The sequence below is a fragment of the Setaria italica genome, chromosome IX (genome assembly GCF_000263155.2).
Source record: "Setaria italica strain Yugu1 chromosome IX, Setaria_italica_v2.0, whole genome shotgun sequence".
NCBI classification, from domain to species: Eukaryota; Viridiplantae; Streptophyta; class Magnoliopsida; order Poales; family Poaceae; genus Setaria; species Setaria italica.
The window spans coordinates 54,630,739-54,644,160 of NC_028458.1; the positions used below are offsets into that span (position 1 = coordinate 54,630,739).

The following is a 13,422-nucleotide window of genomic DNA, read 5'->3' on the forward strand; positions in this document are numbered from 1 at the left end:
GAAGATTGCCGGCCGCCATCTTCGTGCCCATCTCAAGCCGCAGCCGCCGCGCCTTAAGACAGCAAAGGCGACGGCGGCGGCTTTACCTGCGGGCGAGAACGCGCCGGCGCGGCGTGGCTATCCTCAATCCTCAGCATGGACAGTCTGCAGACGCCCGCCACCGTTTGTGTTCTGCGCGTTGCGTCAATGCCAGCCGGTGCCGCTGGCGGATCCTGAGGTGCGCGCGGCGCGAGGAGTGAGTTCTGTCACCGCAACGCCGCTCAACAGCCGGCGGACGGCGGCGGAGAGGCGGTGGCCGCGGCAGCGAGGGAAACAGGGGTGGACGGTATTTCATTTACCGTCCACCCCCTGAGGTCACTGCAGCCGTCAGATCGAGAATGAGCGGCAGGATCCTAACCAGCGGGGGCGACCGGGTGCGTCGCGTGGGCCGATGTGCGCCTAATTCTCGGTCCAGTTTACTGCCGAGGCCCAAAAAAATGAATAGCAGGCACGCGCGCTCCTTTCAAAAAAAAAAAAAAAAAAGGCACGCCGCCGTGCAGGAACTGCAGAATGGAGGTGAGACGAGCGCGCCGCCGCCTGCCGGAGAAGGAGGAGACGATGGCCATGGAGGTGATGTCCTTCAATTTTTGCGGCAGGACGCAGGAGAGGCCAGGTTACATTAGAGACATTGCTGAATGTCGATGCTTCAAAAGTATGGCCTGGACAACCTCTATGACGGCGAGGCTTGCAGCATTGGTGGTGTGTCATGACAAAGTGCGAGTCTCGCTGCCTCTGCCCGTCTGGCGTTGCCGTTTACCAATGAGTAGTGCAACGTCGACGTGAGGGGGCGAGTCCATCTTGCCGACGGCGCACCTGCCGCGCGCGCCAGCATGCCAGCCACCGACCGGTCTGATGAGGCGGCGGCTGAAAACCACCTGCGAAGCGTGTCGTTTCGGGGCGGGATAAGCGTGCGGCCGACGGCTCGGTGTTCGATGGATCTCGCCGCGGCGGCTGGAGACGCGACGCGACGAGGCGAGGCGAGGCGTGGATCCTACGAACTGGGTTGGGTGGACCGACCGGTTTCCAGGCCAACATGTGTCGGGGCTTGGGGATGTGCGGTTGCGCCGTTTGCTTCGCCGGCGTCACCGCGCCAACTCGTGTGCGCCTCTCCTGACTCCTGCACAGCACCAGTCAGCACCCAACAGTAGACGCGACTGGACGGTGCTCCAGTGTACCAGCACTGTAGCGACTTGTGGCGAGGTGTTGCAGAAGGGCTAAAACTGGGCCTAGACTAAGGTTGGGCCGTTGTTCCCTGCTCGGCCCATCCGAGTAACGTTTGGGCTCACTTCAACCAAGCAACGTTCCAACTCAGGCGACATCCAGCTTGCACACACAATGCACATCAGATCGTCGTGTAGGCTTCAACTGCAAGCTGGGCCAGCTTGCACGCATCTCGGGAGATGGACAGTCAACGCTAGCTGCTGGGCGGCTGGGCCAGCTTGCAACTATAGTTGCTCTACCAATGCTGCGAGCACGTCGTCCCGTTCCAGCGATCATGCCTACCGATCCAGCGAGTTCCATCCCACCGGGGCCTGACCAGGCTGTTTTCTTTTCAGCTGACATCGTGATCGTGCCGTGATTTCGAGAACCAGATAGAATTACCCTCTTGCGCTTTCTGTTCACACTTGTCAGCATCTTTTTAGTCCCAAAACACAGTCACACGCATACTGTGCATCGCATTGTTCGCCGAATCAGGAGCAGAAAAGAACAGATCCAATTCCCTTATAGAAGCATATCTTGTACAGCAAACTGAATACACCAGCGATCTCATTTCTTCAACACATACATCACACACAACGTGCCATCGAACAAATTACTGCAAATTTACACACTCCCGTCACTGTTGCACATCACCAGGTTACTTCGCGGCTTTGAGCCGCCTCCTGCCCAGGAACATGATGACGCGCGGGAAGAACGACACCTTCTTTGCCTTCTTCGTCTTCGCTTGCAGGGCCAGATGCAGATCGTTGGGGCTGCTCCTCCCGGACGCGTCCGACAGCGGATGAACCGACGAGGGGGCGCGAGTGTCTTCCTTGCTCGTGCACTTCGTTTCTCCACCGATGATGATCTCTGCTGTGTTTGAAGATTTGGCTTCAGGTTTTGAAGTTTGGTCACCAGCCCTGCGGCGCCTCCCATTCTCCTCTCTCCATTTCCTCAGCTCCTGCTCCATGGCCAGCTTGCCCTCCGTGGCCCTGTCCGCCTCCTCTGTGGCTGCCAGCAATGCCTGCTTTCGTTCTTCCAAGGCCTTGTACGTTTCGTTCAGTTTTGATAAGGTGCGTGATTCGGACTCCTTGGCCGCCTCGACCTGTGCAATAGCAGCAGCTGTCTTCTCGTGCACAAGCTCTTCTGCCAGATGGGGCTTCTCGATCAGAGATGCGTACTCATTCAAACCAAGCGTGATGATCTGAGAAGAACCCTGTTGTTTGATGTTTGCTGCAACCTTGGTGCCCTCCAGAGCATTCACCGCCAGCCTCTCAGACTCTTTCGCTGCTTCTATCTCCCTCAGAACTGCTTCAATCCTGAATTCCATAGTGCTCAGAGCAGCCTTGGCTTCCTCCACTTCTTCCTTGGCCTTTCTTAGCTCCTCCTGCGCCTTGGCAGCGACGGACTTAGCATCCTCAGCTTCCTTGGCTGCATCTTGCAGAACCTTGGGCAACTTGACTGTTTTATCTGGGTGCTCCTTCTCCTTGGCATGAACTGCTTCAAGTTCCTGCTGACACAGTTTAATCTCCACCTTGAGAGATTGGATGGTTATGGATGCCATCGCTTCCCTCTGTTGAATGGCGACAAGTGCTGCTTTCTCTTTGTTCAACTCAGATTTGAGTGATGCGGCAGTTGCTTTCAGAGAACATAATTCATCTGTCACCTTAGATATGCTTTTCCTGTGCTCCTCGAGCTCATTCCTTGACAGAATGATGGCTTCTTCTTGCTTGGATTTATGAGTTCCACTTTCTTGTTCTCGTGCTTCCTCGATTAGCTTTGCCTCCAAACAAGTTGCTAGCTCATTCTTAAGATCCAGCAACAAGCTGGATGATGTATCAAGCTTTGATTGCAATTCTAAAACAGAAGAGAGGTACATGCTGATTTGATTCAGCTCTTTGTCTGCTTGTCTGAGATCCTTTTCCCATGCCAGGGAATCCTCATCACGCGCTATCAACATGACTTTCTTGTGTTCTTCAGCATCATGGCATGTTGCCTGAGCCAAATCAAACACCTCCTTCAGTCTTTGGAACTCTATGGTGAGCTCCTCTACTTGTTTCTCGGCATCTTTGGACGCTGTGAAGGCTGCCTGAGCTTTTCTAACGGAAATATCTGTTTCAATCAACAAAGAATCATAATCCACCTGGACTTTTCTGAAGTCATCTTTCACTAGCATCACTTTGGCAACCAATGATTTGTGCCGTTCATGAGTATTATTCAACTTCTCCTCAACCGTGATACTATCATCAGAGGCAACTCCCTCCTCCATCTCTTGTAAAATAAATTGAAACAACTCCAAGTCCTCCTTGCCATCAACCTCTATGGCTTGTTGCCTCTCCAGGACACGTTTCATCTCGCCAATAATCTTCTTTGTTCTCTCAAGCTCATTGAATACTGATAACTTTGCAGCCTCTGCAGCTTCTGCTTGATGTTTACACACTGAAATTTCGTTCTTCAGCTTATCAAGCTCAAGTATGATATGATCAGTATCCTGCTTATTAAAACAAGTGAGAGTATGTCACAGTTAGAATCCATATAAAAAAATAAAATGAAGGGAAAGTAATTCTTGGTTACCTGTGCTGTTTGTGATCTGCGAGTTTTCCAGTTGATGCTACCACCAAACTTTGATGCAGCAACCTTTACTGATTCAATGGGGGTCGTAGTATCAACAATGGTTTTATCCATTCTCAAGTACTTGCTGGTGCTTGATCTGCTCACTGGTGCAGGCACCTTTTGCTGTGTGTCTCCTAGGCTCATTTGGCCCTTATGGGATCTGTTGACAATCAGTGGCTTATCTTCTTTCACCTTTTTCAGGATAGCAGGTGGTGTTCCACAAGTAACCTTACCAGAATCAATACAAGAAGAATCATCTTGGATCCCTTCACTTAACCCAAGCAAAGACTGTGAAGCTGCACAGACATTTACTTCTAAAGCTTCCATTTTGATAGAATCATCTTGGACTTCCTTCGATTCATAGGCATCACTAGAGGAAGTTGGAAAACCATCAGGAACTTTATTGGTGGATGGAAATTCACAACTGTCTGCTTTTGGTGAAAGGGCAACATAATCACCAATGGGAACCTTTTGTTCAACTGAAACTTCATGCAAATCACCCTTTTCGTCAGTCAATATGAGGCTCATAGGGCATTCTTGTTGCATTGGTGCCTCAAGCATGGAACTCGCTGTGTTTGATTTCATTGTGTTAGAATCATCATGGGTTTCGCAAGAGGAAGATGGAATACCATCATGAACTTCATTGGTAGATGGCAATTCACTGTTATCCACTTTTGGTGAAAGGTTAATAGAATCACCAGTAGGAACCTTCTGTTCAAGTGAAATTTCTTGCAAATTGCTTTTGTTCTCAGCCAACACAAGGCTCATAGGATGCTCTTGCTGAATTGGTGCCACAAAAGTGGTACTTACTGTCTTCTGAAGGTTATTATCATAATCTTCATCAGTACCTTCAATTAGCTTAGGCTCTACTGAACTTTGTAAAGATTTTGGTGAAGATACAACGTGAGATGCATCGGCCTCTTCAATATTATTGTCTGCCATCCTTTAGAGCGGCAACTCAACAAATTTGTCACTAACTGAAGAAGAAACATTGAAGATGAGAATCAAGGATGGATAACAAAATAGTCAAAGCATATGCACACAACAAGAAGCTTGTATTTCATCAATCTAAATCTGAAATGTCAAACTATTGCTCAAATTGATGCAGATCCTGAATTATAATACTGTATAACTGAATAAGTATCCTTCATCCATGAAATAGCTCAAAAAAGAACATTCAGGAAGGATCAGAATTCAGACCTTGATAAAATTTGGTCCATGGTGCATAATCGTCTTTATAAGCCACAAACCATTAACCCGATTATTTGTCAGGACAAAGCTCCTTTTAGCTAATTATCACGGTTCAAAAATGAGTATCCGATTACTGTGAACCTATGAATACTACCCTCACAGTAAACTTTGTCATGACATGTAAGCAAATCCCATGTCAAACACAGGAACCAAAAGAACATCACAAAAGAACTCAAGAACTTATGAAACAAATAATGAGAACAATCAATAAGTGAAGCCAATCTAAAACAACACATGAAAGGAAAGTACATAAAAGACTACATGAATCAGAAAATAAATCAAAGTATAATACAAAAGCATAATACGAACCTTACTCAAGACACTCCTACGTGTAGGTGTTTATCTCAGGAGAATACTAAAGGTAGGACAAGGGATTTTGGGCAATGTATGCATGATTTTTCAGGGAGAAAACTGGAGGAGGGGCAGAGATTTGAAGCGGTGGAGAGCCATTTGGGAGGGGGAAGAATACCCATACAATAATTACAGGAGAAGACTTGGACTCATTCCTTAATCTATAATTGCTTTGATTTATTTCTGTAGTTTATTCTCTATGTTTACTTCTTTATATTGGTGCTATTGGCACAAGCTGGATAGCCTAAGGAAATTGTGCCAGCATGAAGCAGGGACAGGCGAACAGCTGTATCGGCAAATATTCACATATAACCTCATGAAAGTTGGAAATTGCAAAGAAGACTGCATAAAACTGAACGTTCACCTGACAACTGGACAGCAATGGTATTCCAGAATTGCACGTGTCTGCACTATAAATTCTTCAACTGTCTGCTCAGTTTTCTGCATATATTGCTGTGCTCATGTAACTAATATCTGATCTGGAATATAACAGGATCTCCTTGAGTCAGTCTGTGCATCATCTTAAGAAAAAAATGGGTCAAATAATTTCCTATTGTTACTGACATGATAGCAATCAGCACAACAGTGCAAGTGCAACCCCGTGCAGTGCCTCTACCATTTACATGTCCCACAACCTTCCTTGGAATATTTAGTAGTAGATTTTAAATGCAATGTTCTTCGTTGCAACAATCAGCTACACCAAAATATTAAGCTGTGGAAGAATGATGGAATATTCTCTTGTGCACAAACAAAAATAAATGTTCTGGTGACTTCCTGCAAGAAAAGTAACTTAGATATGAGCAATTGAGCATAGTTTCCATACACCACCCAAAGCTGTAATATGCGACCAAAAACTTCTCAAACTCTAGACCTTTGTTTCATCAGGGCTATTATGTCATCCCAATTAAGCTAACCCCCACATCTTTTCGCAGTCCTTTTGCTTCCATGTCTGACCTCAGCTCCTCACAGTCACTCCATTTGCCAGCTGAAGCATAGATATTTGAGAGCATGACATAAGATCTTGACTTGCCATGCTCAGATTCAATGAGCAATTTCCCTACAGATTCGCCAATTTTAGAATTACCATGGAATCTGCATGCTCCAAGCAACGATTCAAGCAAATTATCTGATGGCCTGGATGGCATTGATCTAACAATATCATATGCTTCATCCAAGTGGCCAGTTCGGCCCAATAGATCCACCATGCATGCATAATGCTCCATTCGTGGTGTAATGCCATAGTCTGCCTGTAGTGATTTGAACAATGTTCTTCCTTGCTCTACAAAGCCGCTATGACTGCAGGCCGACAAGACACTAACAAAAGTTATGTCATCTGGATCCACTCCTGAATCTATCATCGTCGAGAAAAGATCAAGGGCAGCCTCACCATTTCCATGCATACTGTATGCATTGATCATTGCACCCCAAGTGACTGAATCTTTCTCCACTGAGCTATCAAAGAGCTCCCTTGCAAACGATATGCTTCCGCATCTTGAATGCATGTCAATAAGAGCATTGAGAACCAAAACCTTTGCATTAAAACCCCTCTGGAAAATGACAGCCGTAACACATGCAGCGAAATCTGCATCTCCAAGCTGTGAACATGCTGAGATGAGTGCCAGAATGGTTACTGCATCAGGTTTGACATTAATGAAGAGCATATGCTTGAAGAAATCAACTACCACATCAGCCTGCTTGCATTGGACACATGCAGATAAGAAGGCATTCCATGATATAATGTTTCTTTCACCAACCAAACTGAAAATTTTGCTGCAGTATTCTACATTGTCGAACCTACTATACATACCCATTGCTGATGTGGAGAGGGGTGTTTCAAACCTGGTGAAATTTCGTACTGCGTAGCTGTGTATAGACTTCCCTTGCAACTGGCTCCGACAAACAGGCAATAAATTCAGTAAGGTTACAAGATTTGGTTTCACATCATTCTTGACCATTTGGTAAAACAAAGGCAATATCTTCTCAGATACGTTGTTTTTGCGATATCCACTCATCAGAGCATTGTAAGTGATTGTATTCGCAAAACAACAACTGTCAAAAAGTTGCTGACCCGCTCCAACAATACCACAGTTGGTGTACATGGTAATGAGGGCATTTGTAAGAGAAACATCTGAATTACATCCACTTTTGATTGCCAAAGAATGAACTGATTCTCCAACCGTGGCATTCTCGGACGCTGAAAGGCTGCTAATAACACCAATAAGAGTTACTAGATCAAACTGCACTTCCTCGTGGCACATCTGGCAGAATAACATTAGAGAAGCCTCTGAATCCCCTACTTCAGCAAAACCAGATATCATAGTGTTCCAAGATATTAACATCCGTACTTCCATTTTCTGGAATAATGTATAGGAAGTTGATATATTTCCACAGCCAGCATACGTAGCTAGGAGAGTGTTCATTACGCTCTGGTTTGATTCAAATCTATTCCTAACAGCATATGCATGTATTGACTTCGCCATGTACAAATCCTTTGTGTGTCTACATCCAGAGATGACATTAATGATAGCTGTTGCATCTGGAGCCACACCCTTGATCTGCATCTTGCAGAACGAGTCAAGAGCCATGTCCCAGTCATTGTTCACAAGGTATCCAGAAATCATAGAGTTCCACATGAGATTGTTCTTCGTGGTAAAACAACAGAAAAGGAGCACAGCCGAATCCAATTTCCCAAGCTTCGAATACATGGAAACAAGAGCACTGGCAACAGAAACCTGCTCTGCAAGGCCAAACTTGATAATCATACCATGCACAGACTTGCCTTGGTTTATGCCAAAGAAATCATTGCAAGATGGAAGGACAGACACCACTGTGACCGGATTAGGTCCTAGGCCTGCACAATGCATCAATCTAAAGACCTTGAAAGCTTCCTTCCAGTTGCTATGCTGCATGTACGCTGATATCATGGAATTGAAAGATACCAAATCTTTCACAGGTTGCAGATCAAAAACCAATCGAGATGAGGAAAGATCATCAAATGCAGAATACATCGAGATGAATGCAGATGTAAGGGACTCATCAGCTATCGCCCCATATTTCATTGCCAATGCATGGAGCGAACTACCAGCATCCTTTGCTTCGACACTACCACACATACCAATGATTCCAACAAGTGTGCTTGCATTCAATCTCATGCCACCCTGCTGCATCTCCTGTAACGCCTCAACAGCTTCCTTGAAGCACCCATTGAGAGAGTACCCTGAGACCATAGCGTTCCATGAAATCAAGTCCCTCTGCACCATACCATCAAAGACTCTCCTTGACACATCAATCTGACCAGCCTTAGCATACATATCAAGGAGCGCTGTCTGCACACCAACATTGCCCCCATGCCCAGTCCGCAGAACCCTGCAGTGCACCTCCCTCCCCAGTCGAAGGCAAGAGACGGCCGTGCAAGCCTTGATGACCGGAGGAAACGTGAAGTTGTCGGACCCAAAGGCACACAGCTCCCTGTAAAGATCAAGAAGCTCTCGGTGGAACTCATGGTCCGAGAAGCAGCGGACCGCGAGATTCAGCGAGTAAACCGTGGGGCGGCCGTGGTAGGCTTCGGCGAAAAATGACGCCGCGGGCGCGGGCTTCCCTAAAGAAAGATACCTCTCGACCAGGCCCATGACGACGGAGGTGTCCCGGATCGCGCCCGCGACGGCGAGCCGCGCGTGGAGCGTTCTGAGGCATTTCAGCGAACAGGTTCTGTGCAGGAGCACGGTGAGGGCCTCCAGGTGCCGAGCCTCACTCGTCGGAGCTGAGGAGGCGAAGGATTTGACGCGGTGTTGTTTCGATTGGTGCAGGAACCTTGTGATCTTGAAGAATTTAGAGAGATTGATGCAGTGGGTGGCCATGCCATGGAAGAGCGCAGAGAAGGGCGTGGCCGCGTGGTCTGTCTCCTAGGCGGGAAGAGGAACCACCGGTTTATTAACCGTTTGTATTTGTTTGTGGGTTGCCCGGTTTAAAGAGGTCTACGAAGGATAAATATCGTTTCAGAAAAAAAAAAGAAGGCATTTATATGAAGTTATTAGACCTCGTTTGAAATGTTAGAACTTGAACTGTACCGCCTAGTATGCTCAAGAACCTTTTTTTTATGAATTTTATAATTTTCAAAAATATTCCTAAAAAGTGAGAAAAATTAAGGTTCTAGTAATTATGCCATGCTAGCTGAAATGCTAGAACTTCTCAGGAACTGTGTCGCTTCTTATGCTCTATATTTTTCTATGAATTTAGCAATTTATAAACTATTCCAAAAAATAGTGAGAAAAAATATGGTGGTTAATAATGTGCCATCCTAGCAGCCGGATCAGTTGTGTAATTGAGAATTAAGGTGATTATGAACTCATGCGTATGAGAAATTGTCAAAAAAATCAGATCCAACAGTTCCAGTAATTAAACATGAATGCAAATGACTCATGGCCACTCTAGCTTTATTTTCAATTTTCTAAAAAAAACGATGATCGTTCAACGGCAAGCATACCTTCCTCCCGGGAACATGCTACTTGCCGAGTACATGTGCGCGACATCCACAAAGTTGAGGCATAAAAATAGTTTGGGAATTGGAAATCTGGAATGATTCTCATAATGTGGCAAACATGTACATCTCACTCATATTGCAAATTTAACAGTAGCTGCCCCACAAAGCTGCAGCAAAAAACATTACATTCATCAGATCAGCCAATACATATATACACCAAGTAGAGAGCTAGCCTATTATTATCCTTCTGACGAGAAGAGTGAGGCACTAAACAGCACTACTGATGAAGACTGCAAAAATACACCGATATACATAACAAGAACTTAATCCACCAAAATGCCGCTACTAACTGCTCCAGTACATAGGTCACAAAATTACTAATAACTACTCTTACAAAGTTCCTTTGGATCATCTTGGCTTCCAACAGCTTTTGTGGCCACAGAGAAATTTTGAGGGACCCACCCCAATCATCTTATCACCTCCTTTTGTGATAGCTAGTCATCTCAATTCTTGCAACAGACTAAGCTAACTGGTCCTGCGAATTTACTTGATCATTCATCACGGTAGTGGGATGTGCTGCTTAATCTCCTTTCCTTGCGTGCTTTACTTGATTCCGCTTCAACTTCTGCCTCCTCGTCAGCGAAATTTTGATCAGAGACCTCTGGAGAGGAAGAAAAGATATAAAATTGGCATTAGAAACAAGTATACTGCATGCTCCTCCTGCTGAGCAGTGCTAGTTGAATTCAGCACCATCAACATCTAATAGTTAGCTGTAAGGCTACCATAATATGTATCCGAAAGAAACAGAAACAAACAAGTTCTTGGAGAATAAGCACAGTTGATCAGTTCCATTATTCATGTGTCTTCTATAAAATATGCTTGTGTTAATAAAAAATATGATGATATGAATGAATTTTTATGGCATTGATTGAGGAATCTCAGTACATGTCATGGAAAGCTAGCATAGATGGACTATATTAAATTGTGAACTAGCTGCATAGCTAATTAGGACACCTTAAGTTTGAGCAGCTGTGATACTTAGTAAAAGAAAATGTTCAGTCAATAAAGAATTTCAGACAATTACAGCAGAATTTTGACCATTCGGGCAAAATATGCCAATGAGATAAAAATCAAGTTAGCAACCTGTACTTTCATCAAGAAGCTGGTTTTCCCCTTTGCAAGCTTCCCATTTCCTTCCACGAGACACTGAAAGTCTCTCCCCGTTTGTCTGAGTACCTGATTCATGATCGCCCACTGAAGCCTCCAGCCCATCACTTTGTGCATTGCTACCGCAATCACGTGGCCTGAAATGCCGGATCCAGGGACTTGCAGGCACACAGCATTTTGTCCCACTTTGTGCACGAGCATTAGTCTTCTCGTACTTGATGTACTCCCACACACCCCTGCGGAGAACCTTGAAGCCATTGCCATTTGTATTATGCGGACGGTGTCTGTGATTGTATAGTTGATCAACGAAAGAAGCCTCCATAGAGCTTATATACAACATGTGCCTCTCATCTGTCCACCCTGCCGACATCATGTTCAGAATTCGATTTCCCTGTCAACGAATCAAATGAAACATTTTATTTACCATGTGTAGAAATCGGCTAACAAAACGATGTAAGAAAAAAAAACCAAAAGTCATGATCAAATGGCATACCAGTACTACTTCCATTATTGAAATTATGTAGTGGAACATGATAAAGCATATAATTATTTTTAAAACGACAGTAGTCTTAAAAGGATACTTCTAAAAAAATTTAGTCAAGACACAGTAGGAGTTAGGTAACATTTTCTGACTTGGAAATGAACACGCTATGCCCCAGTCTCATTGCATTGCAAAGGACCAAAAAAGTTCACAGCACTCAATAAAAGATATCAAACTGCACACAAACTCATATATGTCTCTAGCAGGTCTCATCGTCCATTGCTTCGACCCTTGAGTTTACCGAATAGCAGTTCGCAATCATCCTACCAAGCTCGACTCCTAAGATCATTGTTAAGAGAAAGGGATCATGAAATTACGCACAAAACAGTTCAACAGACAGTAAGGAAATTACAGGACCTAAAGAACTAACACGATATGCCAGAAAGAAAGGGAAACAAATGCAGTTTACTACCTTGGCAGTGCCACCGGCAGCTGGCTCGGCCTTCATGGGTCGATTCAACGACACATCCCCCATTGGATTCTTTGAATTAGGGCAAGGAACAAGCAAATGATGCCAATTCCAAGGATTTGCTTGTACTTTCCTATTTCCTTACTCTATCCGATGAAACCAGTGTTGTGTTTCCTGTTCCTCGATGAACAGAAACTTTTTCCCCTTGAGAAATTGTAACGAAGATGCAGAAACGCAGAAGATCAACAGAAAAACAAACTGGTGCAAGAAAGAGCCGCAATTTCCTAGGCACCGGATGATTGTGGATCGGAGAGACAGAGCAGGAGGAGATCGCAACTCAAGAACCAAGAAAGCCCTCCAAGGATTGCAAAACCAACAAGAAGAAAACGACCAAATTTCAGCGAGGAATTCAAGGTGGGCTCTTGACCGCACCCCCCAGAAAATCAAACAATCCTCGGAAAGCAGATCAAGGAAGCTCCTAGATGTGGCTCGGGCTCTGGATAAACGGCGAGCGACGGAAGGGAACAAGAGAGAGGTAGAGGCATATAACCGCGGAGGGGAGAATGGCCATTGAAACGCAAAGGACAATAAAGGCAGGATTAAAGAGGGGATCAGCACCCGGCCGGACCCTCTGGATGGAGCTTTACGCCTACGTGCCGGAGCTTTTCCACGTGGCGGGCCGACACGTGGCGGGGCGGGGAAAATATCTGGCCTCAGATATTTGTTGGCCTCCCTTGCCGCCAGAAAAGGGTAAAGGGTGGCGAGAAAGATCTGCACAGGCACCTGGGACACCGCGCGGGGCCCGCCGCCGCCGCTGGAGGAAGACAACTCCACCGGACGAAGCAATTGGCGCAGCGCAGGCATGGGAATATGGGATCGGATCATCACAGCCTGTAGTAGTAGTTATCCTCAGCTCCCGTCCTGCCTTTGCTGCCGTCTGATCCTCTGAATAAATCTAGCAGGCTTTATTCTGTTATATCCTAAGTAAAGTCACCAATTGATGCCGTGGCAATACAAATCTGAACAAGAAAAGTCACCAAATGATTCTGTGGCAATACAAATCTGAACAATAAAAAGTAACATCAGAGAAGCTGTGCCTGCTGCTTTCAGGTGGATGTAACATCAGAGGCGCACAACCAGGATGCCAGATAACATCTACGAGTACCCGTACAATGCAAACAGATAAGAGAAATGTGACCAGTGATAATATCTGGGCTCAAAAGGACAATTATTGAGGTGCCAGAGTATCTGAGGACGAAGAAATATCTCACGGCCAAGGCCAAGGTCCAATCTGGACCTTCCCTTTGCTAACTGCAACTTGCCAAATATGGTATGCCGCAACAAGACAAACGGCACACAGCCTCGAATAAG

The 13,422-nt window shown here is 45.5% G+C and overlaps 3 protein-coding genes across 4 annotated transcripts; all 3 read right to left on the reverse strand.

Annotated features, from left to right (window-relative positions):
- Window positions 1-1,733: 1,733 nt before the first annotated feature.
- On the reverse strand, window positions 1,734-5,943 carry LOC101769629 (protein WEAK CHLOROPLAST MOVEMENT UNDER BLUE LIGHT 1). Its single transcript, XM_004987082.3, has 3 exons — window positions 5,819-5,943; window positions 3,814-4,829; window positions 1,734-3,730 (listed from the first exon to the last, which is right to left on the reverse strand). Exons 2-3 carry the CDS (start codon window positions 4,792-4,794, stop codon window positions 1,898-1,900), a joined length of 2,814 nt encoding a protein of 937 aa, XP_004987139.3. The 5' UTR covers window positions 4,795-4,829; window positions 5,819-5,943; the 3' UTR covers window positions 1,734-1,897.
- Window positions 5,944-6,162: 219 nt separating this feature from the next.
- LOC101770032 (pentatricopeptide repeat-containing protein At5g39350) lies at window positions 6,163-9,388 on the reverse strand. Its single transcript, XM_022829801.1, has 2 exons — window positions 6,326-9,388; window positions 6,163-6,228 (listed from the first exon to the last, which is right to left on the reverse strand). The coding sequence occupies exon 1, from the start codon at window positions 9,309-9,311 to the stop codon at window positions 6,345-6,347; it is 2,967 nt and encodes a 988-aa protein (XP_022685536.1). The 5' UTR covers window positions 9,312-9,388; the 3' UTR covers window positions 6,163-6,228; window positions 6,326-6,344.
- Window positions 9,389-10,008: 620 nt separating this feature from the next.
- LOC101770549 lies at window positions 10,009-13,395 on the reverse strand. Of its 2 annotated transcripts, none has more exons than XM_022822792.1 (3): window positions 12,055-13,395; window positions 11,084-11,492; window positions 10,009-10,595 (listed from the first exon to the last, which is right to left on the reverse strand). In XM_022822792.1, the coding sequence occupies exons 1-3, from the start codon at window positions 12,115-12,117 to the stop codon at window positions 10,486-10,488; spliced, it is 582 nt and encodes a 193-aa protein (XP_022678527.1). In that variant the 5' UTR covers window positions 12,118-13,395; the 3' UTR covers window positions 10,009-10,485. The 2 variants fall into 2 exon arrangements, with proteins under 2 accessions (XP_022678527.1, XP_004985460.1); XM_004985403.3 differs by having other exon boundaries at window positions 11,078-11,492.
- Window positions 13,396-13,422: the final 27 nt, after the last annotated feature.

Coding starts and splice junctions, on each gene's coding strand:
- LOC101769629 (XM_004987082.3), bottom strand. CDS start 4,794: ATGGCAGACAATAATATTGAAGAGGCCGATGCATCTCACGTTGTATCT. Junction 3,731..3,813: donor GCAGATCACAAACAGCACAG/GTAACCAAGAAT, acceptor TTTAATAAGCAG/GATACTGATCATATCATACT.
- LOC101770032 (XM_022829801.1), bottom strand. CDS start 9,311: ATGGCCACCCACTGCATCAATCTCTCTAAATTCTTCAAGATCACAAGG.
- LOC101770549 (XM_004985403.3), bottom strand. CDS start 12,117: ATGGGGGATGTGTCGTTGAATCGACCCATGAAGGCCGAGCCAGCTGCC. Junction 11,493..12,054: donor CTGCCGGTGGCACTGCCAAG/GTAGTAAACTGC, acceptor ATTCGTTGACAG/GGAAATCGAATTCTGAACAT. Junction 10,596..11,077: donor GCTTCTTGATGAAAGTACAG/GTTGCTAACTTG, acceptor CTTCCTCTCCAG/AGGTCTCTGATCAAAATTTC.